At 40.1% G+C, this 25,952-nt stretch overlaps 1 protein-coding gene across 1 annotated transcript in view; it reads left to right on the top strand.

The window, feature by feature from the left end:
- The window catches only part of LOC126240382 (lysosomal alpha-mannosidase-like), a 293,209-nt gene that overhangs the window by 111,428 nt on the left and 155,829 nt on the right, over positions 1-25,952 (top strand). Inside the window, exon 6 of the mRNA XM_049947921.1 lies at positions 21,739-21,875. Within this exon, the coding sequence (XP_049803878.1) occupies positions 21,739-21,875 (137 nt within the window). The remainder of the gene's footprint in view (positions 1-21,738; positions 21,876-25,952) is intronic.

Consider the following 25,952-nt stretch of genomic DNA (forward strand, 5'->3'; position numbering starts at 1 on the left):
CAGCAGTCACCAATTCGTTAACTCTCTGCACATTGTCTGGAGTGTGTGCAGTACGAGGCCTGCCGCTGTGAGGACAATCCTCAATATTGCCATGCCCGCTTTCATCACGTAACCCGCCTGCACACCAACTTACTGTACTGTGATCGACAGCAGCGTCTCCATACACCTTTTTCAACCTCTTGTGGATGTTTCCGACTGTCTCGTTTTCACAGCACAGGGATTCTATGACAGCATGTTGCCTCTGATGAACATCAAGTGTAGCAGGCATCTTGAAGACCTGTTGTGATGGCGCCACTCATGGGAACAGGTTGAACTAAGTTTGAAAACAAGTGGGAAGGATGTATCTACACGCTGTAAAACTTTCACACATGCAGAATGAAAACTATATTTTTACAAAAATAGTGTGCATTTCTTTTGGAATGACCCTCATATTTTAATGATTTCAGATGTCTCTCAACATCAGTGACACTAACACTTATTTCACTTATCTGGTCAGTGGTGTGAGGATTAAATTGGGGCAACATTTCAGCTTTTGCTTTGCTACCTTCAATTTCTGTTCCTGCCTCATTTGTGAGTGACTTCACACCAACTTCGGTGCCACTAAGAACTATTATATCTGACAAGAATTTTTTTTGTGTTTTGTGGATGATCATGTGACACTATTTTGGTACACTAGTCATTGAAGACTTCACACATTGCCCTCTTCACAGCCAAATGCATTTCATCGTGCATTTCTCTGCCTATAGCCCTATGCTTTCTTTTACACTTATTATGCAGTAATTATTCTCAAGTTTCTGTTCCCACGTGGAATGTTTCCGTCTATTTTATATATATATATATATATATATATATATGTCTGCTTGTGTCTCTCCCTTAAAACTCACATCCTTTCGTCTTTCCCTCTCCTTCCCTCTTTCCTGATAAGGCAACAGTTTGTTGCGAAAGCTTGAATTTTGTGTGTGTGTTTGTGTTTGTTTGTGTGTCTATCGACCTGCCAGCACTTTCGTTCGGTAAGTCACATCATCTTTGTTTTTAGATATGTGTGTGCGAGGGTATACCTGTCCTTTTTTCCCCCTAAGGTAAGTCTTTCCGCTCCCAGGATTGGAATGACTCCTTACCCTCTCCTCATCAGGAAAGAGGGAAGGAGAGGGAAAGACGAAAGGATGTGGGTTTTAAGGGAGAAGGTAAGGAGTCATTCCAATCCCGGGAGCGGAAAGACTTACCTTAGGGGGAAAAACGGACGGGTATACACTCGCACACACACACACATATCCATCCACACATATACAGACACAAGCAGACATCTCACAAGCATATATATATATATATATATATATATATATATATATATATATATATATATATATATATATATATATATATATATATATGATGTGACTTACCAAACAAAGCGCTGGCAGGTCGATAGACACACAAACTAACACAAACAAACACACAAAATTCAAGCTTTCGCAACAAACTGTTGCCTCATCAGGAAAGAGGGAAGGAGAGGGAAAGACGAAAGGATGTGGGTTTTAAGGGAGAGGGTAAGGAGTCATTCCAATCCCGGGAGCGGAAAGACTTACCTTAGGGGGAAAAAAGGACGGGTATACACTTGCACACACACACATATCCATCCATCATATACAGACACAAGCAGACATATTTAAAGACAAAGAGTTTGGGCAGAGATGTCAGTCGAGGCAGAAGTGCAGAGGCAAAGATGTTGTTGAATGACAGGTGAGGTATGAGTGGCGGCAACTTGAAATTAGCGGAGATTGAGGCCTGGTGGGTAACGGGAAGAGAGGATATATTGAAGAGCAAGTTCCCATCTCCGGACTTCGGATAGGTTGGTGTTAGTGGGAAGTATCCAGATAACCCGGCCGGTGTAACACTGTGCCAAGATGTGCTGGTCGCGCACCAAGGCATGTTTAGCCACAGGGTGGTCCTCATTACCAAGAAACACTGTCTGCCTGTGTCCATTCATGCGAATGGACAGTTTGTTGCTGGTCATTCCCACATAGAAAGCGTCACAGTGTAGGCAGGTCAGTTGGTAAATCACGTGGGTGCTTTCACACGTGGCTCTGCCTTTGATCGTGTACACCTTCCGGGTTACAGGACTGGAGTAGGTGGTGGTGGGAGAGTGCATGGGACAGGTTTTACACCGGGGGTGGTTACAAGGGTAGGAGCCAGAGGGTAGGGTAGGTGGTTTGGGGATTTCATAGGGATGAACTAACAGGTTATGAAGGTTAGGTGGACGGCGGAAAGACGCTCTTGGTGGAGTGGGAAGGATTTCATGAAGGATGGATCTCATTTCAGGGCAGGATTTGAGGAAGTCGTATCCCTGCTGGAGAGCCACATTCAGAGTCTGGTCCAGTCCCGAAAAGTATCCTGTCACAAGTGGGGCACTTTTGTGGTTCTTCTGTGGGAGGTTCTGGGTTTGAGGGGATGAGGAAGTGGCTCTGGTTATTTGCTTCTGTACCAGGTCGGGAGGGTAGTTGCGGGATGCGAAAGCTGTTGTCAGGTTGTTGGTGTAATGGTTCAGGGATTCCGGACTGGAGCAGATTCGTTTGCCACGAAGACCTAGGCTGTAGGGAAGGGACTGTTTGATGTGGAATGGGTGGCAGCTGTCATAATGGAGGTACTGTTGCTTGTTGGTGGGTTTGATGTGGACGGACGTGTGAAGCTGGCCATTGGACAGGTGGAGGTCAACGTCAAGGAAAGTGGCGTGGGATTTGGAGTAGGACCATGTGAATCTGATGGATCCAAAGGAGTTGAGGTTGGAGAGGAAATTCTGGAGTTCTTCTTCACTGTGAGTCCAGATCATGAAGATGTCATCAATAAATCTGTACCAGACTTTGGGTTGGCAGACCTGGGTAACCAAGAAGGCTTCCTCTAAGCGACCCATGAATAGGTTGGCGTACGAGGGGGTCATCCTGGTACCCATGGCTGTTCCCTTTAATTGTTGGTATGTCTGGCCTTCAAAAGTGAAGAAGTTGTGGGTCAGGATGAAGCTGGCTAAGGTAATGAGGAAAGAGGTTTTAGGTAGGGTGGCAGGTGATCGGCGTGAAAGGAAGTGCTCCATCGCAGCAAGGCCCTGGACGTGCGGAATATTTGTGTATAAGAAAGTGGCATCAATGGTTACAAGGATGGTTTCCGGGGGTAACAGATTGGATAAGGATTCCAGGCGTTCGAGCAAGTGGTTGGTGTCTTTGATGAAAGATGGGAAACTGCATGTAATGGGTTGAAGGTGTTGATCTACGTAGGCAGAGATACGTTCTGTGGGGGCTTGGTAACCAGCTACAATGGGGTGGCCGGGATGATTGGGTTTGTGAATTTTAGGAAGAAGGTAGAAGGTAGGGGTGCGGGGTGTCGGTGGGGTCAGGAGGTTGATGGAGTCAGGTGAAAGGTTTTGCAGGGGGCCTAAGGTTCTGAGGATTCCTTGGAGCTCCGCCTGGACATCAGGAATGGGATTACCTTGGCAAACTTTGTATGTGGTGTTGTCTGAAAGCTGACGCAGTCCCTCAGCCACATACTCCCGACGATCAAGTACCACGGTTGTGGAACCCTTGTCCGCCGGAAGAATGACGATGGATCGGTCAGCCTTCAGATCACGGACAGCCTGGGCTTCAGCAGTGGTGATGTTGGGAGTGGGATTAAGGTTTTTTAAGAAGGATTGAGAGGCAAGGCTGGAAGTCAGAAATTCCTGGAAGGTTTGGAGAGGGTGATTTTGAGGAAGAGGAGGTGGGTCCCACTGTGATGGAGGACGGAACTGTTCCAGGCAGGGTTCAATTTGGATAGTGTCTTGGGGAGTTGGATCATTAGGAGTAGGATTAGGATCATTTTTCTTCGTGGCAAAGTGATATTTCCAGCAGAGAGTACGAGTGTAGGACAGTAAATCTTTGACGAGGGCTGTTTGGTTGAATCTGGGAGTGGGGCTGAAGGTGAGGCCTTTGGATAGGAGAGAGGTTTCGGATTGGGAGAGAGGTTTGGAGGAAAGGTTAACTACTGAATTAGGGTGTTGTGGTTCCAGATTGTGTTGATTGGAATTTTGAGGTTTTGGAGGGAATGGAGCTGGAAGTGGGAGATTGAGTAGATGGGAGAGACTGGGTTTGTGTGCAATGAGAGGAGGTTGAGGTTTGTTGGAAAGGTTGTGAAGGGTGAGTGAGTTGCCTTTCCGGAGGTGGGAAACCAGGAGATTGGATAGTTTTTAGAGTTGGAGGGTGGCATGCTGTTCTAATTTGCGGTTGGCCTGTAGGAGAATGCTCTGAACAGCCGGTGTGGATGAGGGAGAGGAAAGATTAAGGACTTTTATTAAGGATAGGAGTTGACGGGTGTGTTCATTGGCTGAGTTGATGTGTAGGTATATATACATATATATAAAAACAAGGATGAGGTGACTTACCGAACAAAAGCGCTGGCAGGTCGATAGACACACAAACAAACACAAACATACACACAAAATTCTAGCTTTTGCAACCAACGGTTGCCTCGTCAGGAAAGAGGGAAGGAGAGGGAAAGACGAAAGGATTTGGGTTTTAAGGGAGAGGGTAAGGAGTCATTCCAATCCCAGGAGTGGAAAGACTTACCTTAGGGGGAAAAAAGGACGGGTAGACACTCGCACACACACACATATCCATCCACACATATACAGACACAAGCAGACATATTGTTTGGGCAGAGATGTCCTGACATCGCGGGATTGGAATGACTCCTTACCCTCTCCGTTAAAACCCACATCCTTTCGTCTTTCCCTCTCCTTCCCTCTTTCCTGATGAGGCAACAGTTTGTTGCGAAAGCTTGAATTTTGTGTGTGTGTTGGTGTTTGTTTGTGTGTCTATCGACCTGCCAGCGCTTTCGTTCGGTAAGTCACATCATATATATATATATATATATATTATGAACTGTTCTGTTGGGTTTACATGAATTCAATGCATGGTCAACTATTCTTTTAAACTTGAGACATAGTTCCTCCGACATGCTGCTGCACTGTGCTGAATGTTTCAAGTTGTTCTTCGAGATATGAGGCTATTGCATTTTTATCTAGTTTACTAAACATTTATATCTTTCTACTTGCTTTAGTTGTCCTTTGTACTTTGGTAATCATTGTTGTCACAATTGTGTTGAGTTCACTGACACCAGTTGCAATGTGGACAGCCTCAAAATGGTTACATCCACTTGTTACTATTAATTTGACTTGATTTGATTGTTTATTAGTCCAGTTGTATCATATAGCACAAATTGTACAATTGATATTGGACAGGTCAAAGATAAGTTACAATAATACATAGTATTAGCAATTAAAATTAGGTACCTACTACAATTAATTTTGTTACTTATTCAGAAATTCTCTGACAGAATAAAAACAGTGCTTTATTAGAAATGCCTTTAGTTCAGTTTTACCGTATTTACTCGAATCTAAGCCACAATCGAATCTAAGCCGCACATGAAAAATGAGACTCGAAATCAAGGAAAAAAAATTATCCCGAATCTAAGCCGCACCTGAAATTTGAGACTCGAAATTCAAGGGGAGATAAACGTTTTAGACCGCACCTCCAAACCAAAAGAAAGTTGGTCCATTGTAATATGAAACACAATTTAGGTCGAATGAATGACGATACAGGTACAGTAGTTTGGTTCGTGTGGTAAGCTTAGCATTTAAGCTTCACTAGGTAGTCATTGCTATGCGTCAGGCACTCCGTCCATATTTATACGGGTACGCTTCCTTTTTCATGTGCTTCGTCTGGTTTGAATTGATTGCTTATTTTTCTTTCATCTGATAAGTGCCGTTCTCTTTGTTATAGGTGTTTCCGTCACTCTAAGTGTTTATGACCTGTCGCCGTTCGCAGCATGGTTTGCTTTTGTCTCATTTCGTTTTTGCTTTTTCGTCTCACTAGCGAAACAATGGCAAGAGACTGCTATTTGTTGGTACTTACACTGCTGCTTTCTTTGATAATGATCAACAAGAACCAAATAATAGACTGCGTATGATAGATGTTCTGAACGAAAGTTTAGCGAAAATTTTTCTCCGTTTGAAAATCTTTGCAGACGCCACTTTAGTACATTACATTCTGCACAGAAATTAGAGTCATCTTAGATTTAAAAATCTAGTCAGTTACCGTGCTTCATTTCTGACTCTGTCACTATTCAGCATAAGAATAATACGAATATAAAAATGACATGATATGATATTCTTCCGCGTTTGCTGTTGCCTCACTCTAGTTTCGTAGTTTATTAGGCAGACAGGATTTAAATGAGATAGCACAAAACACGAAGGAATACATGGAAAAATGTTTACATTCGTATTATTCTTATTGTGAAGAGAATACTGCATGTGATTCACAATTCATGAAAGTTCCTATAAGCAACCATCTCTTCCCACAGGTAGGAAAAAATTCAGAACGTAGAGTTGGCCATATTGACAACCATCCCAAACAGTCTTGCCAGTCGGATTTTCGTAGTACATTGAACGGCTGCTGCATTCAAAGATGTACAATACGGAATTTGTATTTACTTCGTTGGATAATGTATGAAAATGCAGTGGTTGAAACTCGGGGTGGAGAAGAAAGCACTTTTTTTTTAATTTATTTACTGACGCAGACGTTTTAGCGCCAGTATTTATCTTTGCGCCTGCAAAGCATGCCTGTATAGCGTTACATATATTCGACATCAGAAGTTAGTTGTGGCGGCACCTACCAATATTTTTCAGAACTTCTGCTTACTTTGCACTCGATTCTAAGCCGCAGGCGGTTTTTTGGATTACAAAAACTGGAAAAAAGTGTGGCTTAGATTCGAGTAAATACAGTAAATATTGGATGAGTAGTATTTTTTATTTCCTCTGGTATCTTATTGAATAGTATTACACCAATGTTAATTATGCTCCTCTGATAGGTGGTTGTTCTGTGATATTTTTGATGTATATTTGATTCCCTTCTGGTACTAGAGTTGTGTACACTTTTGTTCTGTAGCAGTTTGCCTGTTTTCAGGAGGTAGTCCCTAGTGAACAAGATAGTTTCATAAATGAATAAACTTGGAACATTTAGAACACCAAGCTCAGTAAAATGGGATTTACAGGACACCATCTTTTTAAGGCCACAAATTATTCTTAAAGCTCTTTTTTGCATTCTAAAAACCTTTACACTGTGAGTTGAGTATCCCCAGAAAATGATCCCATATCGGATTAGTGAGTTGAACTGTGCATAGTATGCCTGCAGTACTGTTGTTTTGCTTGTTGTAGCGTTTAAAATTCTTAGGCCATAGCACACAGAAGATAGTTTTCTACACAAGTTATTTATATGTGTGTCCCACTTTAAGTCTTGCTGAACCCAAAGACCCAAGAATTTTGTGACACTTACATTTTCTAGGGGATCATTTTTTAATTGGGCTTGAATAGACATTTGAATAGTTGGAGGAATTAAATGAAAATCGACACACACAGTTTTTTCAGTATTTATAATGAGTTTGTTATTTGTGAACCACTCAGAGAGTCTTTTCATAGAACTTTCTGCTGTGGACCACAAAGTTTCTGGACTGGATCCAGTGAGCAATATGTTGGTGTCATCGGCAAACAGGATAGTTTTTGTGGGACTCATATATTCAACTAAGTCGTCCACATATATCAAGAAGAGTAGTGGACCTAGGATTGAGCCCTGTGGTACACCATATTTTATTGGTAATTCCCTAGAAAGAAAGGAGTTGTTTCTTGTTTTATTCATTTTGTTGAATTCATACTGAAGTGATACTTTCTGCCTGCAGTTTTTTAGGTATGAACACAACCAGCTATGTGCTACACCTCTTACTCCTCGTCTTTCTAATTTTTCGAGCAGAATGTTATTGTCCAGGACATCGAAGGCTTTTGATAGATCTAGAAAAATACCTGCAGCTACTTTATGTTGATCAAGGGATTTTAAAATGCAGTCTAAGAATTCGAAAATTGCTGTCTGTGTAGATTCAGACTTTCTAAAACCATGTTGTTGTACTGTAAGAGGTGCATATTTATTTATGAAACTTAAAAGCCTGTCATAGAAGAGTTTTTCTAGAATTTTTGAGAAGGAACTTAACTGTGACATGGGTCGGTAGTTTGATATTTTTTCAGAAGAACCTTTTTTTAGCAGTGGTGAAACTTTTGCTATTTTAAAAACATCTGGGAATACACCAGTTTTTAAAGAGAGGTTGAAAATTTTTAAATGGTTTGCTATGTGGTGAGCACATGCTTTTAATATGAAATCAGGTACTTCATCAAGACCACTTGACATTTTATTGCTTAATGATTTAATTTTACTTATAATTTCATTGGGGTTTGTTTCATACACATACATAGAAGCATTGAAGGTCACTGACTTGCTGGAGAAACTTGGGACTGGTCCTTGACAGTGTATTTGAATGAGGTCTTCAGCTAGTGAGGTGAAGTATTCATTGAATTTTTCCACAACTGAATTTGGGTCTGTGACTTTTGAGCCTTCTAGTGTTAATGATACATTCTTTTTCTTTGGCACTGAACTACAAGTTTCTTTCTTTATAACTCTCCACGTGGATCTCATTTTGTTGGATGAGTTTCTTATCAAATTGTCATTCCACATAATTTTTGCCTCTTTGACTACTCTACCATAGATTCTTTTGCAGGCTTTTGTATAATCTGCGAATTCTTGGGTTACTCTATATTTCTTACAAGAGTACTGCAGAAATCTGTTTCTCTCACTGGAAATTTTTATGCCTTTAGTTACCCATTGCTTATTATTGTTAGGTTTTACTGTTTTTACTACTTTTGGAAATGCTACATTAAAATAGTGAACAAAGATGCTCTGAAAACTCATGTACATGCTATCAACATTGTTCTGAGTGGCGATGCTTTCCCAGTTTTCCTTTGCGAGTAAGAGATTAAAAATTCTAATGTTATCTTCAGAAAAGGTTCTTTTTTCAACTACTTTTCCGGAACTGATACTACTTGTTGGCATTTCTATACACAGCAGCTGTGCCTCATGATCACTATAACCCATGCTCAGTACTCTGCTTGTGAATCTGTAAGTTGTTTCTGAGATGAATATTTGGTCAATAATGGAATTTGTGCATTCTGTTAATCTTGTTGGACAGTGTATTGTGGGGATCATATTGAATGTGTTGGTCATATTTATCAAAGCATCTCTGCTGCTGCTGTCTTTTGAAAAATCAATATTGAAATCCCCACAAAGCACTATCTTCATATTTAGTGTACTGATCTTGTTCAACAGAACCTCTATAATAATAATAATAATAATAATAATAATAATAATCTAGTTTATTCATGAAGACTGACAGGTTTCCACTTGGTGCTCTGTATATGTTAATAACTATGAAATTAAGCTCTGGCAGTTTGGTAATGGAAAGCTCAAAGTCTTTTTCAATTTAGTCAATATAACTTTTACTGACATCACAGAACTCTATTTGTTCTTTCACAAAGATAGCAGAGCCACCATGTTTGGAAAACTCTCGGCTAAAATGACTTGCTAATCTATATCCTGAGATTGAGGTTAATTTTACTTCGTCATTTCGTAGCCAATGTTCAGTAATGCAAATTATATCTATGTTTAGTGCATACTGGAGTAGTGCTTCCAACATGGAAATTTTATTTGTGAGTGACTGAACGTTATGGTGTAGTATAGCAAAATCTGGGAACTTAGTAACTTTAGTTGAAACGGTTTCTGATTCTTTATCTAATGGCATTTCTAAAACAGCACTTACCCTAAAAAAATTTCTGTATGTTTCTTGTGTGTGGCTTCTGTTCGCTGGTGGCAATCAGCAGGTGAGTTAACTTCTGGAGCTTGTATAAGTTTTGCTTCATCCACATCTGTCCTCTTCGGTTTAAACCATTTTGTAATTTTCGTTTGGCTGACGACTTGATTGATTGTTTTTTGCCTAATCGGTTTGAACCACTTGGTAATTCGCGTTTGGCCGATGGCACAGCTTGGAACTCGTCTAAAACACTTCTTAATCTCCGTTTGTTTGTCACTTATACTTTTTTCTTCACTCGTCTTCAAAATGCGAGTACATATTTTTTCAGCTAGTAATTTCTTTCCTGGCGTATTTAAATGAATTCCATGGGCTGTATGGAACCTTCGCTCCAATCTGTTTATGTCTACAATATCGACATTCTTAAAGTTAGTGCATATTTCAGTGATACACTCGTTTGCAACATTAATTTCGCGGTTCACACACGACCAGGGTGGTAAATCATGACGATGCGGGATATTCACAATGAGTACATTTGTGAGGGTTAAATTATTTAAACATTTCCTCATTTCTGTAATCACCTTGTGTGTCTCGTTTCTATAGACGTCGTTTGATCCTCCTATTAACACAGCGAAATCGTCTTTATTCAAACTAGCTACGTCAGTTGATGTTGTTAGGTCCCTTATTTCACTCAATGGAGCCCCTTGCTTTATGAAACCAGATGCCTTGAAACTACATGTTCTCATCAACACTGCGAAAATTTCACGGCCGTGACTATCACCTAACACACAGATTGTTTTGTGTTTCGCACTTTTTGTAACCGGAGGATTTAAGATTCTTCTTTTCACCTGACTAGTGTTAGATATAATATATTTCCATTATGAGTGGGGTTCCAAACTATCTGATCTAGGAAGTTTTCAGAGAAGGCATGTAGTAATGTTTGTTTCGCAGGATGTCTTGTCATAACCACCACTAAGAAACTGTAATTTTCCCAACTGACTGCTGGATGATTAGTCTTCACCAATAATTACAGAAAGATTTTGTACAAGCAAACTGAGGTTTTCTCTAAATTTTTGTTTACATCAGGAGGTGAGTTTGGTGGCAGATAGATGGATCCAATTGCCATTTTATGCCCACCCCTGACATTGAGCCTTGCCCAAACAGTCTCAGTGGATTTGGGATTTTTGTCTATTACGGCAAATACACATCCTCCATTTCCCATTAGCATATCTTTCAATAAATATTTAAATTTTCAGATGTCACTACTATCAATTTAAGGCTTCAACCAGCTTTTTGTACCTGATATAAGTGAGCTTCACTGCTTTCCAAGAGTGATTCTAACTCCAACAATGTGTTACAATTGCTTTGGTAGTTAACTACCAGGGTTTTAACACTATTGCCTGTAGGAAGCATTCTTTTTGATTTTGCACTTATAATTCTCCGTCTTGCCTAATATATAACTTCCTGAGACATTTGTATTCCTTTTTACCCGCTTCATTCACTGCATTTTTATATTTTCTCCTTTTATCAATTCAATTCAACATCTTTTCTGTTACCCAAAGATTTCTACTAGCCCTCGTCTTTTTACCTACTTGATCCTCATATATATATTGTGGTGTTTCCTTTTTATTATTATCTTCTCATTATCTATTGAAACAACATCGCCTTGTAATGTAATTTTAATTTTTCACCAAAAGCACATTCAACACAGCGGGAAAATACACGTCTTTCGTATCAAGACAAGAGAGAGAGACATCCATTCGTTCCTAAAAAACAAAAAAAGCTACGCAAAAGAAAAAAAAAGAACAAAATTATTTATAAAAACGGTCGCTGGCGCAGCGCTCTTCTGCGTGCGCGATCGTAAAATATAACTTTGTATTGGCGGAGGCGCGGAAGTCAAAGTACCATTACAATATATATATATATATATATATATATATATATATATATATATATATATATATATATATATATGAGATCAACAGGAAGTGCAAAATGGCTAATCAGGGATGGCTAGAGGACAAATGTAAGGATGTAGAGGTGCATATCACTGGGGGTAAGATAGATGCTGCCTACAGGAAAATTAAAGAGACCTTTGGAGAAAAGAGAACCACTTGCATGAATATCAAAGAAATCAGTTGGAAACCCAGTTCTAAGCAAAGAAGGGAAAGTAGAAAGGTGGAAGGAGTATATAGAGGGTCTATACAAGGGCGATGTTCTTCAGGACAATATTATAGAAATGGAAGAGAATGTAGATGAAGATTAAATAGGAGATATGATACTGCGTGAAGAGTTTGACAGAGCACTGAAAGACCTAAGTCGAAACAAGGCCCCAGGAGTAGACAACATTCCAGTCAGGCCTAACAAAACTCTACCATCTGGTGAGGAAGATGTATGAGACAGGCGAAATACCCTCAGACTTCAAGAAGAATATAATAATTCCAATCCCAAAGAAAGCAGGTGTTGACAGATGTGAAAATTACCAAACTATCAGTTTAATAAGCCACAGCTGCAAAATACTAACACGAATTCTTTACAGACAAATGGAAAAACTGGTAGAAGCTGATCTTGGGGAAGATCAGTTTGGATTCCGTAGAAATGTTGGAACACGTGAGGCAATACTGACCCTCCGACTTATCTTAGAAAATAGATTAAGGAAAGGCAAACCTACGTTTCTCGCATTTGTAGACGTAGAGAGAGCTTTTGACAATGTTGACTGGAATACTCTCTTTCAAATTCTGAAGGTGGCAGGGGTAAAATACAGGGAGTGAAAGGCTATGTACAATTTGTACAGAAACCAGATTGCAGTTATAAGAGTCGAGGGGCATGAAAGGGAAGCAGTGGTTGGGAAGGGAGTGAGACAGGGTTGTGGACTATCCCTGATGTTATTCAATCTGTATATTGAGCAAGCAGTAAAGGAAACAAAAGAAAAATTTGGAGTAGGAATTAAAATCCATGGAGAAGAAATAAAAACTTTGAGGTTCGCCGATGACATTGTATTTCTGTCAGAGACAGCAAAGGACCTGGAAGAGCAGCTGAACGGAATGGACAGTGTCTTAAAAGGAGGATATAAGATGAACATCAACAAAAGCAAAACGAGGATAATGGACTGTAGTCAAATTAAATCGGGTGATGCTGCGGGAATTATACTAGGAAATGAGACACTTAAAGTAGTAAAGGAGTTTTGCTATTTGGGGAGCAAAATAACTGATGATGGTCGAAGTAGAGAGAATATAAAATGTAGACTGGCAATGGCTAGGAAAGCGTTTCTGAAGAAGAGAAATTTGTTAATATCGGGTATAGATTTAAGTGTCAGCAAGTAGTTTCTGAAAGTATTTGTATGGAGTGCAGCCATGTATGGAAGTGAAACATGGACAATAAATAGTTTGGACAAGAAGAGAATAGAAGCTTTGGAAATGTGGTGATGCAGCTCTCCTTGCTACTCTATCCTGTGCAAGCTTCTTCATCTCCCAGAACCTACTGAAACCTACATACTTCTGAATCTGCTTAGCGTATTCATCTCTTGGTCTCCCCCTTATGATTTTTACCCCCCCCCCCCCCTCCCCTGCGCTGCCCTCCAGTACTAAATTTGTGATCCCTTGATGCCTCAGAACGTGTCCTACCAACCGATCCCTTCTTCTGGTCAAGTTGTGCCACAAACTCCTCCTCTTCTCCCCAATTCTATTCAATACTTCCTCATTAGTTATGTGATCTACTCATCTAATCTTCAGCATTCTTCTGTCTAAATGATATGTTATATCATTTTATGTTGTAACAAGGGTTTTCCATCGCTGAGCTATATAATTTCATTTTGAAATCTCTAAATGGCATAGATTGAACAGAGAGAGGAAATTTACTAAACATTTTGAGGGGATTTGTTTGTGCGACTTTTCTGTTCTTGCTTGCATGTGCTCCAGAATTTCTAAGTTTGCATTATATCTGATATTGTGTTAGTGTGACTGAGATATTTGACTGAAATAGCCCAAAATATGAGGTAAGAAACTTGTGAGATCTTTTTGAAAACTTGGTTGATATGTTCTGCCTAACTCAGTTTGACATCAATATTAATCTCTTAAGAGTTTGGTTTTGTGTGTCTTATAAGCAAGTTTATAATTTGCAGACTAATTTAATGTAGAGTTAAGTGTTTCCTGTGTAATCTTATCAGGAGTTTGAATCTTGTGATGCAAAATGAATAGTGTTGTACCATCAGCGTAAAAAGTACAGTGTAGCAGATCATTGATATACCACAGTGAGAAAGAATCGGTCAAAGTCAGAGGTCCATGTAAAACCAGTACTAATTTTTATTAAGAGGGATTGTCTACATGTAACTAAAACAAACTGTCTTGGGAAATTACAGCTAATGTAGATTTTTGCGCACCACAATACCCAAATTTTGTTAGTAATACTTTAAAAGAAATGCAGTCAAATGCTTTACTCATATTGTGCAATACATAAGATACCATCTTCGTACACTTGAAGGTTTAGAATATGATCATTTTCTGGAATAGCTACAGTGGTATTTTTACCAGGGAAAAACACATATTAGTTGTTGCAAAGAATGTTATTATCTTAAACATAATTACTTATTTGCACATGAACAGTTCAGATATTTATGAGTTGTCTGGTACAACATAAATCAGTTAGTAGCTGTGGGGGCATTGTTAATCATCATCTATCAATACTGGGATAACTTTTCTGATTTTGAGTGAAAATTGAAAAAAAATTAATACTGGTGCTCAAAGTATTTATTGTGATTGTGATTTTTATTGGTCCCGTAAATTACCTTTTGTACAGATATGTACTTATAACATAGGACAGGTCATTAGGCTTACAATGTAGATAATATGAAATATAAAAGTACGTAAAATAGCTTACACATTTAAATATACATAGGAGCTTTCACAGTATATATACAATATTACATCATACACAATAACTTATAATGCAGTATATTCATAATATTATATGGTAAAAAATGACTTCTGATACATGGTACATAAAAAAAAAACCAATAATTTTGTGAGATATAACTAGCTTATATTACACATCAGTGGTTCCTAATTATAGTTAATTTCTTTAACACTGATTTCTTTTGCTAGGTCTTTTTATGATACGTGAGATTTATCACTCACAGGATGAACTTTTGATCACTGTTTGCTAATGTAGTTAGCTACACTATAAAATTCTCCTTCTATCAAAACATTTTTAGAGTTGTGAGGAATGTTTTCTCAGTTTTGAGGTCTTGTAATTCCCTTGGCATGGCTTGTATTAACTTGATGCCACAGTATTTGGGTCCTTTTTCAAAAATCTTAAGTCTATGTGGAATGCACCCCAGTTGTTTTCTGTTTCTAGTGTTGTGTGTATGAACAGTCCCATTAGTCTCCAGTTTTGTGTGACTACATATTGTGCTCACAATGGTCTTGGATATATACAGTGATGGAAAGGTCAGAATGTTTAGTTCTTTGAAACAACTTTTACACAATTCTTTTTGCTTATTTTTCAATATAATTTGAATGGCTTGCTTCTGAGTCCATGGTAGACAGTGCACAAGAGGTCTCAGTGAGTATACTGAGCCAGTTGTTTCATTATAAATATCACTTTGCTTAGCTTACTGGAAACAGTATTTATCTGCTGTTTCCAATTTAGCTCACTCTCTATTGTAATGCCCAAAAACTTAACTGAAGCTACTTCTTCCAGTCCTTCTTCGGCTAAGAAAACATCAGTATGTTCTTCTTTTTGTTTATTTTTGAAGACCATGTACATAGTTTTTTTTTCAGCTTAATAATTAACTTGTGGCGTAGAGCGCCATAAAAATCGATATTTGTTCTGTGCGTAAGTGTGCTATCTTTGAGGAGAGGGCTTTGGAGAGCATGTTGGACACTAACGGCAGTTAGCCTCCGGACTTGTATCTGTGTAGACGCTAAGTGTGAGTAAATCTGTATATGAGAGAATTCTAGTTGTTTACCTACAACTATACCATATTCCCGCACTGGTGACCCCGCTTGTGAGTACGTGTTTCTCAGAGATGACTCAGTCAAAGCCTCGCTTCAGTCGCCCTACACAGGTCCTTACAAGGTCATCAAATGCTCTGAGAATAACATGGATCTCCTCATGAAAGACTCTGTAACCACGGTCTCACTCAACCGAGTGAAACCAGCTTTCATTGAGCCTCAGGTGAACCTCCCTGATTCTGCCCCTATTTCTCCCACTCCTGCTTCGAGCGGCCATCCATCTTCCCACACCATGCATTCGGGTATTGATTCTCCACAGCGTGCTTCTCTGCCGAGCACTGCTCCTTCTCCGCGTTCATCTAATTTGAGTGGCCAATCTTTTCGGGGCTTCACTCCTCACAGCCCTCGCAGTCGAACTGCCAACCACTCGGATTCTACCACTGTGTTACCATCATCATGTGACAGCTCTTTGTCACGCCGTTCAACTCACGCTGGCTCCTCTTTGCCTTCGGTCACACTCCCACGTCTGTCAGCTGATCGTCCGAGGTTGTCGCCTGCGCAGTACAGTGCACCTGCCAGCCCCCTCTTAGCAGATGCTTCCCCCTGCCATGGCTTTCCCACACCTCCCCCTGCCTCCCTACCATTACTCGTACAGGTGCTGTCCAAGAATTCGCAACACATGTGCACCCTGATGACATACATAAATTATCTGTTGTCGTAGATGGCGATACGGTGTGTGTGGTACTCGCGTGTGACAATATTGAGGGAGGTAGTGCAGAATCTCGTGTGGTGTGCCGCTTTAAATTGAGCAGAAGTGCTGCGTGTGGCAATTTGCGTGCCTTTGTTAGGCCTTCTGGCAAGGTGATTCTCCACCTGCCGGCTGACGAAGTGCTACACCTTCACTCCAGGACGGGACGTCGTCTTCAGCCGCCGGCGTCGTTTGCTGACTTCACCGTCGACGTACCGGGCTTCACCCCCTGGTCTCCCACTAGTCGACTGCTTCCGCCTGACGCAGAAGAACTGTGCGTTACCTCCTAACTTCTCACCCCCCCCCCCCCCCCCCCATTCAAAGGGACGTACTCCATAACGCGTGGGGGGGGGGGGGGGGCTATGTGGCGTAGAGCGCCATAAAAATCGATATTTGTTCTGTGCGTAAGTGTGCTATCTTTGAGGAGAGGGCTTTGGAGAGCATGTTGGACGCTAACGGCAGTTAGCCTCCGGACTTCTATCTGTGTAGACGCGAAGTGTGAATAAATCTGTATATGAGAGAATTCTAGTTGTTTACCTAAAACTATACCATATTCCCTCAAACTCATTTCCAGAGAGACATTGTGCTGCACTACTGACTGATATGAATGTATTTTGCTCAAGTGCCTCCAAATTGTTGGAAACGTTTAGCACAGTCATATTATCTGCATAAAATATTTTGATTTCATTTTCACATGGTCCCATTACAGATCCTTGAGGTAACCATACTTAATGCTATCAACTTCTGATCTGTATAAGTTATTAATAGCTACATATTGTCTCCTGTTACTTAGATATGATATTATCCAGTTTGCTGCATGTCCACGAATACCAGTATTCTCTAGTTTCTATACTAGGACTATATGATCAACTGTGTCAAATGCCGTGGATAGATCAAGAAAAACTCCAGACACTACCATATTGTTGTTCAAAGCCTGTACGATTGATTCTGTTAATGATTCAGTTGCTGTTTCTGTCGATTTCCCTTTCTGACATCTGTGCTGTGCTGCAGTTATTACATTACATTTTTCCAAATAGGCAGTTAGTCTGTTTAGCATGAGAATTTCTAATATTTTGGAAAAGCCTGATACTAAAGATACTGGCTTGTACCTGTTAGGGTCATTGTGCTTTCCTTTTTTGTATACAGCTACTACTTTAACTAATTTGAGTCATCTGGAAATACTCCTTCTTGGAATGAGCAGTTGGCAATATATGGTAGTGGTGTAATTATATCTGCTGCCATCTGATTGATTAGGTAGTCTGACACTTCATCATGTCCAGCAGACGTTTTTGCTTCTAGCTTTTTCGTATCATTTGTCAGTTCCTTTTCAGACACTGGTTTCAGGAACATTGAGTGGCTTGGCTTATCTGTCACAATAGTTGGTGAGTTCCTTGGCTATTATACCCATGCATTAGTTTTTCTATTGCATCTGTGCAGTTATTATTCAGGATGTTGGCAATTTTTGTTTTATCTGTCATGATTTTGTTATTTACTGTCATAGTTTCTATTTCATTTGTTTTATGTGAGTATTTTTTCTTGCCTCTCTCAGAGTTAATTATATTCCAAGCTGCTCTCATTTTATTTGTTGATTTTGAAATAGTCTCATTAATTGATTTTGTTTTTTCTTGTCTTATCAACTGCCTGTATTTCTTCTGGTGCTGCTTGTAGGTTTCAATATTTTCTCTCTCTTTCATTTCTTTTAAGGCAGCTCTCTGTTCTATTACTTCCTTCATGATCCACTGCTTATTTTCGAGATTTTTTCCTTTCCTATTGGTTTTTGGAAACACTAAATTGAAGTAATGTGTTATGGTGTCTTGGAAAATAGGTGACCTATTTAGAAACAAGTGACCTATGTATAATGTCAACTGGTCTTTTAGTAATATAATTAAACGTCCAGTAGCAGCGCATATATATTTGTAATTAAAGAATTTAGAAACTGTTTTACTCACTTCATCTTTTTTTTCTCATGAAAGACTTGTGAATGTCTAATAAAACAATGACACTATATGTATTAGAAAGTACAGCTTACATATAAGTGTGAAAAAGTGTAAGTTAAAAAAAGCTAAATAGAGCAAACTATCAGCTTACTGCAAATGACAGCCACCTATACAAACATCTAAATGCAATACTAAGGAAAGAAATAAACCCACTGGCAATAATGAAACTTTACCAAAACTTATCTGTGTTAAAAAAGAATAGTTGTGTTTTCTCAGGGCAAAACCTTACTTCCGTAATTAAATGGAAGACAGGTATTTGAATATTGCACAACTGTGTGAGGATTGTGTGAATTTTCACTAAAGAAGGACACTATAGCATAAAAACAAGGAAATCACAAATACAGTGAAAGCCTGGTTAACCAAACCCAGCTCACCTGAAACCCAGGTTATCTGAAATGACTCTGAAAATCATAAACAAAAGAAAGAGGTGAGAGTGTGCTGGACATTGGTTAGCAGGGAAAGGTGAAAGCCTGGTCTTGAATTGTTTGCCCACACACCGACTCACCAGTCTAAACAAAACTACACTGCCAACAATAGAGCATTCAAGTGATTATTTGTTTCCTTGTGTGTGTATTTTTGTGCTATGCTATAAACACTGAAGTACAGTATACTGTATATTAATGTACTGTAATCCTAGAACAGTAATTTTGGCTTTGATATAGAATGTAAGTGTTCCGTACAAAGATTAGAAAAGGATAGTTTCTATTCATCATATAGCAGAGATGCTGAGTCGCAGATAAGCTCAATAAAAAGACTGTCACAAAATAAGCTTTTGACCAACAAACAGATCTCTCTCTCTCTCTCTCTCTCTCTCTCTCACACACACACACACACACACACACACACACACACACACACGTACGCGCGCGTGCGCGCAAATGCAGCATACACACACATGACCACGGTCTGTGGCAACTGAAGCCACACTATGAGCAGCAGCAACAGTGCATATTGGGAAAGCCAACTGGCTGGGGATAAGGAGGATGCTGGGGTGGGGAGGAGAAGGGATTGCAGGGAGGAGTCTCGACTACCTCTCGTCGTGCCCTGAAATGAGAAATGTCCTCGCACTAGCCTTTCCATCTCTCCCACAGTGGTATTCTGCTGCCCACTGAAACTGCACAATATACTCATCCATCCCTACACAACATCTGCTCCCAACCCTTTAGCTCATGGCTCATATCCCTGTAATAGATCTAGATACAAGACCTATTCCATACATTCTCCCACCACCACCTACTCTAGTCCAGTCACAAATGTCACCTATGGTCATGACAACCAACAAGCTGTTTGTCCGCATGAATAGCCACTGACAAACTGTGGCCAAGAAACAAATCACCACCTTCTTACTGAGCATGCTGCTCAACGCGTCATTCCTACTTCAATGACTGCTTCACAGCCTGTGGCATATGGATCCTTCCCACCAATACCAGCTTTTCTGAATTGTGCAATATATCCTACATTCCCATAATCCTTCTGGTCTCAACCTTCATTAGTCATTGTCCTCATCCATCCATCTTCTTCCTTGTTCCCATTCCAGCACTACACGGCTCTCTATTCCACCAACACACACAGTCTTTTTACTATTCTCCTTTTCTACTACCCCCCCCTCCCCCCCCCCCCCCACCTTCTAACCTTCCGGCTGCACCTAGCTGCCGTAACCTCTCTCTGCCTCATCCCTGCACGCTCCCCAGCAGCACTTCATCGTCCCCCACCCCTACCCTGTTATCCCTCCCCCTCTCTGCCCCAGCCTCCTCCTTACCCCCAACTAGTTGCCTCTCCCATAATGTGCTGCTGCACATAGTCTGGCTCCAGCTGCCAGGGACTGTGGTCATGTGCGCGTGAGTTGTGTGTGTGTGTGTGTGTGTGTGTGTGTGTGTGTGTGTGTGTGTGGGTGGGTGGGTGTGTGTGTGTTTCACCTATTTTTGACAAAGGCATTCTTGGCTGAACGCTTATTTTGTGACAGTCTTTTTGTTGTGCCTATCTGCGACTCTGCATCTCCACTATATCGTGAGTAACAACAATGCTTTTCAGAATATTGTTACATTCGATCCTCGATTTTCCATTGTTTGATTTTAGCCTACAAAGAGATTTTTTAAATCTGTTTGAACTTCAAAACTTTCAAAAATGTGTGTAATACAAAATACTGTAGTACATATTAGATGTTCATGGCTTAACTGAAAAAAATGTTATTCAAAAAGGCTTCCTCCCGTCCCCCCTCCCTGTATTTTGGAAAATGGGGATGTACCTGTATTGTAACAAAAAACTATGCCTGTATTCCCACAGAAGATTGTTTATAAAAATGAAGAAGTCAGTTTTCAGTGACAAATATGGAGAAATCCTAGTGACTCTACATGCAAGTTGGATAAATATGTTTAGAGGAGATTATACTAATCCTCTTCACACACATTACTTATTAATCAAATGTGAAGGGGAGGTAGAATGAGAGAGAAAGAGACAGAGAAGCAGATGCCATTGTATAGTGTTAAAAGTAAGACTCACAAACCATTTACCTGAAATCGATTTGGTTTCTGTAATTTCCATTGTGTACATTAAGATGGTTTTTGCAGGTATCATTCACACATTTCTTTCCCTTTGCTACAGCAATCATATATGTAACTTTTTCTGGCTGTTACTTCTCTTTTACAATTATGTGTGATACCTTCTGTGTAGCATTTGACATACCGTTCACATGGCACAATTTTGAAATATAGGAAATACTTGATTGTACAATCCTTTATTAAGCATTACACTTTTCAATATTTTATCACCAGACAGAAGATTTAAATCAAAATTTAGTAAAAGACTGATGAAAGTGATCATATACTGTAGATCTCATCTCTTACAGGGATATTTGACAGTGCCTATACCAATGGCTATATGAGATGAGATCCTTATTATATTCAGTCTGTGTGCTCAATTTCATGAACCTTTTACCAAAGTGTGATTTAAATCTCCTATCTGATGATGAAATATTGTAAACCATAAGGCTTAATAAAGAATTGTGTGATTGAGACCATTCCATGGTTCACAGTTGTGCAAAATCTGAATATTCACCTGCCTCTATCATGGATGTATTTCTCCATCAAGAAATGAAATGGCATCTTTTTGCCCTTCCCATTTTTTTCTATGCTGAAGCTTTTGCAGTTTACTGTATCATAGTTGTATGTAAAACTACAATTTTATTTCTGTAAATGATAATGACCCCATAATGTGCATCTTCTAGGACATACTGAACATAGTAAAAGTTACATTTTTAGATTGTCTCTGGTAGGGAATTCAGTCTTTTCAATATTTTTGTTAAAATATTAAGTTTGACATAGGGTGTTGCATGTTCTAGGTACAGCATCTCGCCTCTTTACTGTAGCATTCAATGGAACGTATGCTCCTCCATCTGGTTTTTGTTTTGACATTAATTGTGAAGATGAACCAATTATTGATGATATTAATAGCCCAGATTATAATGTTGATTCACGAGTAAGTATCAGAGGTTAACAGTATACAGTAATATAATTATTTACTTTACTCAAGTCTTTGCAGGAATTCTGCAGTGGTGAGTATTTTGAATAATATTCAGATAATGATGCCAATAATTACACATCTTATTGATATGAATACTCACACAGTAATAAAAAAACACTTGAGGCCATAATATATGACACAAGGCAATAACGGGAACAGAAAAACAATCATTTATATAATGAGACACACTTACTCATTGTGTTTCGTATCAACTTGGTGGTTGATGTCGATTTTGTTGATTGATGCTGCAACACAGCCCCATCCCCTTCAATGCAGAGTACCCCTGGGAGAACAGGAGAAAAATCCTAGTCTGACACGTAATTGTGAAGAAATGTTATAGGATGAAGAGATGTGGTTTAGAGGGAGTGGGGTGAGTTGTTGTCAGTGATGCTTGGAGCAGAAGAACAGACATTGAACTGTGCCACTGAAGTAGTTTTATCTGCATGAGGTTCCAAAACAGTTGAGTTGGAAGCAATTAAAAAATCCATTGGTGATGAAGGAAGATTATCATCCCTCTGTTCTGCCAGCACCCAAACAGATTTGAGGCACTTTACTGATACAACTGAATGGTTGCATTTCACTAACATGGAAAATGTCTGGTTCCACCCATTGAAGGACTCTGTAGGGGCAGAATATGGTTGTTGGTGTGAGCCCAAACTGTGTCATCTCATAGCATTATGTGCGAGAAATATCATAGTGTCCTGGGTAAAAAAAAACTTGGTGTACACTGTAGGCTTGAGGCAGTGACTTGCAGATGTGAGCTATGTTTCATTTGACTGCATGCCAATGACAGTAATTGTAAAGTAGTCACAGACAAAGAAGCTAAAAGGAAGTCTGCCACTGTGTGAAACAGTCACCATACAACACTCCTGCAAGTGAGAATTTCAGATCATCCTTGTGTACAGTCCCTATACCCAACAGGACCGCTGGCAACACATTGGTCCATTGTGGCTTTCTGGGTATGGTGCCACCTTTCAACTAGCCTGTTGCTTTGAGGGTGATAGGTGATTATATGAAAGCATGGCAGTCCATAGAACACATACAATTCTGCAAAAAGAAGTGATTCATGTTGCCATCCCTGGTAAGCTGTTGTGGGTAATGGGAACCCAAAATGAGATATCAGTGTGTTTATGAATGCTCATCCCATAGATCCCATAGACTCTGCCATCATATCTTGTAAGGGGACAACCTCAACCCACTGTGTCATATGGTCAATGGCTGACAGAATGTAATTGAAGCTGTTGGATTCTGGTAACGGTCTGACTAAAATGCACGTGTTGGAAATGGCCTTTAGGTACTTGAAAGGTTCCTTCTTATGGAAACGTATGGCGTTCCAGTTTGCTGCACTGGCAAGGAAGGCAGATGTGTGACACTTCGTACAGTCTGCCTTAAGCCCTGACCAGGCCAAACACCCTGTAGTGAGCCTTGTGGTGGCATGAATCGCTGGGTGCAACGGTTTGTGCAAGCTGTCAAAGATTTTTTCCGGAATGGATCGGGACTAAGGGACATAGCCTGCCTTGTAATATGTCACACCATAAGGAAACGTGAAAGTAGGGTATTGAAATGTGTTGTAACTTCCTCTTGTGCCACAGTCAACTCATCAAAATGTATTAGTAAAAGGCACGAATGCAGGACATGTAATCTACCACCATGTTATCCCATCTGTTCATGTGCTGAATGTTGGTTTAAAATTGAGCACTAAAATCCAGATGTCTGAAGCAGTGTGGGGACACATCCCGACTTGGATTACAGATACCATGAACCAGTGGGTGGCTGTCAGTGAAAGTTGATGTCTTCTTTAAAGTGTTTCATTGCTTCATATAGAGGTAGTGATTCATTATCATATGCTGACCACAATGGTTGGGATCCTTTTAATTTATAGGGGAAAAAAATGATAGGGACTGTTAGATTAGATACCATCCACTATTTGTTGTAAAACTGTGATTGTGGCAATATCGCTAGCATCAGCATTGATACACAGATGGGCCATAGGTGAGGGATCAGCTAAGGTCATAGCATCCCGTAAGGATCATTTGATCACTTCAAAAGCCCGTAACATTTCCTCCAGCCATAGTACTGGTTGTTTCTCCTTATTGTTGTTACTCCTTAGGCATTGGCTAGAGGCATCTGGATTTCAGCTGCTTACAGATTATGATGCCAGTACAGGTTAATCATACTTAACAGTCTGATCCAAAAATGTTACAGTCCGTTGTTGCAACTGACATTTCTCGGTTTCAATACAACTTCTAATCAATCCAGGGTGTGAAAAACTTGCTGGAGGTATTCTTCATGTTTTTTCGATAAAAAGAAAAGAAAATGAGTGCATCATTCAGGCATGAAAAATAAAAGGAGAACTCGCATAGATCAGAATTGATGAATCTCTGCTATGTTTGTGTTGCATTTTTCTACCTGAACACCGTGTATAAGAACCCAAATAACCCAAAGGTGGTAATGATAGCAGTTTTAGGAATGTCTTCAGTTGCCACATGTATTTGGTAGTAAGCTTTCTGGTGATCTATAATGTGAAGACCAAAGTGCCTGATAATGAATGTGAAAAGTGTTGGATATTTGGTACTGGGTTATGACTGGGAATGGTCAGAGCATTGTGGACCCTACAGTCTCCACACATTCAAAATGTACCATCTTTTTTTTTTTTGTCCAAATGAGTGGTGAAGCCCATGCACTGTTTAAAAGGCATATAATACAGTGGCAGATAATATTGTGGGTAGTTGAAGTCATCTGTGATTCCAGCTGGTTGATCCAGTGCTGAACGGTTTGCACAGCTTTTGTACAGGAGCAACGTGTGCTCTCGTCACCTTTATTGCCCACTGTGTTCAGAGCTAGTAAGGCCCGCGTCACCAACTTGTTGATGTATCTGTAGTCATTGTCCTCCCTAGAATTGCTGATGAAGTTCCATACTCTGATTTGTTGATCCTCCACATTACACCAGATGCCCATGAGGTTGAAATCCTGTGATGGTACATGCTCAACAATGGTGATAGATGAAGGTTGTAATGAAGAAAGCTGATGACAGTTAGCCTTCATCAGCTGGTTGTGTCACTGAACACGGTGTCTCCTGTAATGAGAAATTTTCTTCTTGCAACAAGAGATATTTCTTTCTGATGTCACTGTACAGTTTATTGATTTCTGTGAGCTGATTCTTGAGTGATGAGCGTAACTGCTGAAGCTTGTGCGTTGAGGTTTTCATTGTGTCTATGTGTTGTGGAGCAGCTTGTGTTGCAGGTTTCCTGATCATACCCTGAATGCTAACACCCAGTGTTCTGCAGAAGAGCACTCCATCTCAAAAATCTGGGCACAAATGGAAGTGGCAGAGATAATCGAGCCCTAACAGGGGTTCATTCTCATCTGCTCGCATGAATTGTCATGTGAAAGTTAAGCCATTGCTGAAAAAAGTGTTGCATAAGGTAGATCCACACATGGTTATAAATTACCCATTCACCACTTAGAGTTCAGGATAGTTATCCACAGCATAAGGAAGAGTAGTGTTAATCGAGGTTGTGCTGATTTCAGAACCTGAGTTGACCAAAAAATGCTGATCACCATTACAATTACATACATATAGGCAGCAGTTGCAGATGTTAGATGGTGGAAACAAACTGGTTTGATTCATCTAACTGGATTTTTGGGATGCTTCAATAATGTCATAATGTCTGATGCCAAGTGATGATCATGAGTGGCGTTTGGGCACTCACAAATAGGAAAACACATGCATGTAGTGGCGCCCAAACAAGCATGGACACACATGGAACCAGCAACATCACATGATCTGTTGGCTGCTGTTCATACCCTGAGAGGTGAGTGATGGCATGTAGTTTGTTGTTGTCAGCTGAGCATAGTGTATCTCAGTTGCTAGGAGGCATTGACCCACGATAGCAGCATCGGGCATTGTTGTGTTCTAGTTCCCACTAGAGCACTCCTCGCTAAGCACAACAGTGCAGGCTCAGCACTCGTCCGTCTCCGCACTATGAGATGGCGCTGTCTTAGAGACGGACCAAATTCTGCTTCCGCCAA

This window comes from Schistocerca nitens, chromosome 1, assembly GCF_023898315.1.
Source record: "Schistocerca nitens isolate TAMUIC-IGC-003100 chromosome 1, iqSchNite1.1, whole genome shotgun sequence".
Lineage (NCBI taxonomy): Eukaryota > Metazoa > Arthropoda > Insecta > Orthoptera > Acrididae > Schistocerca > Schistocerca nitens.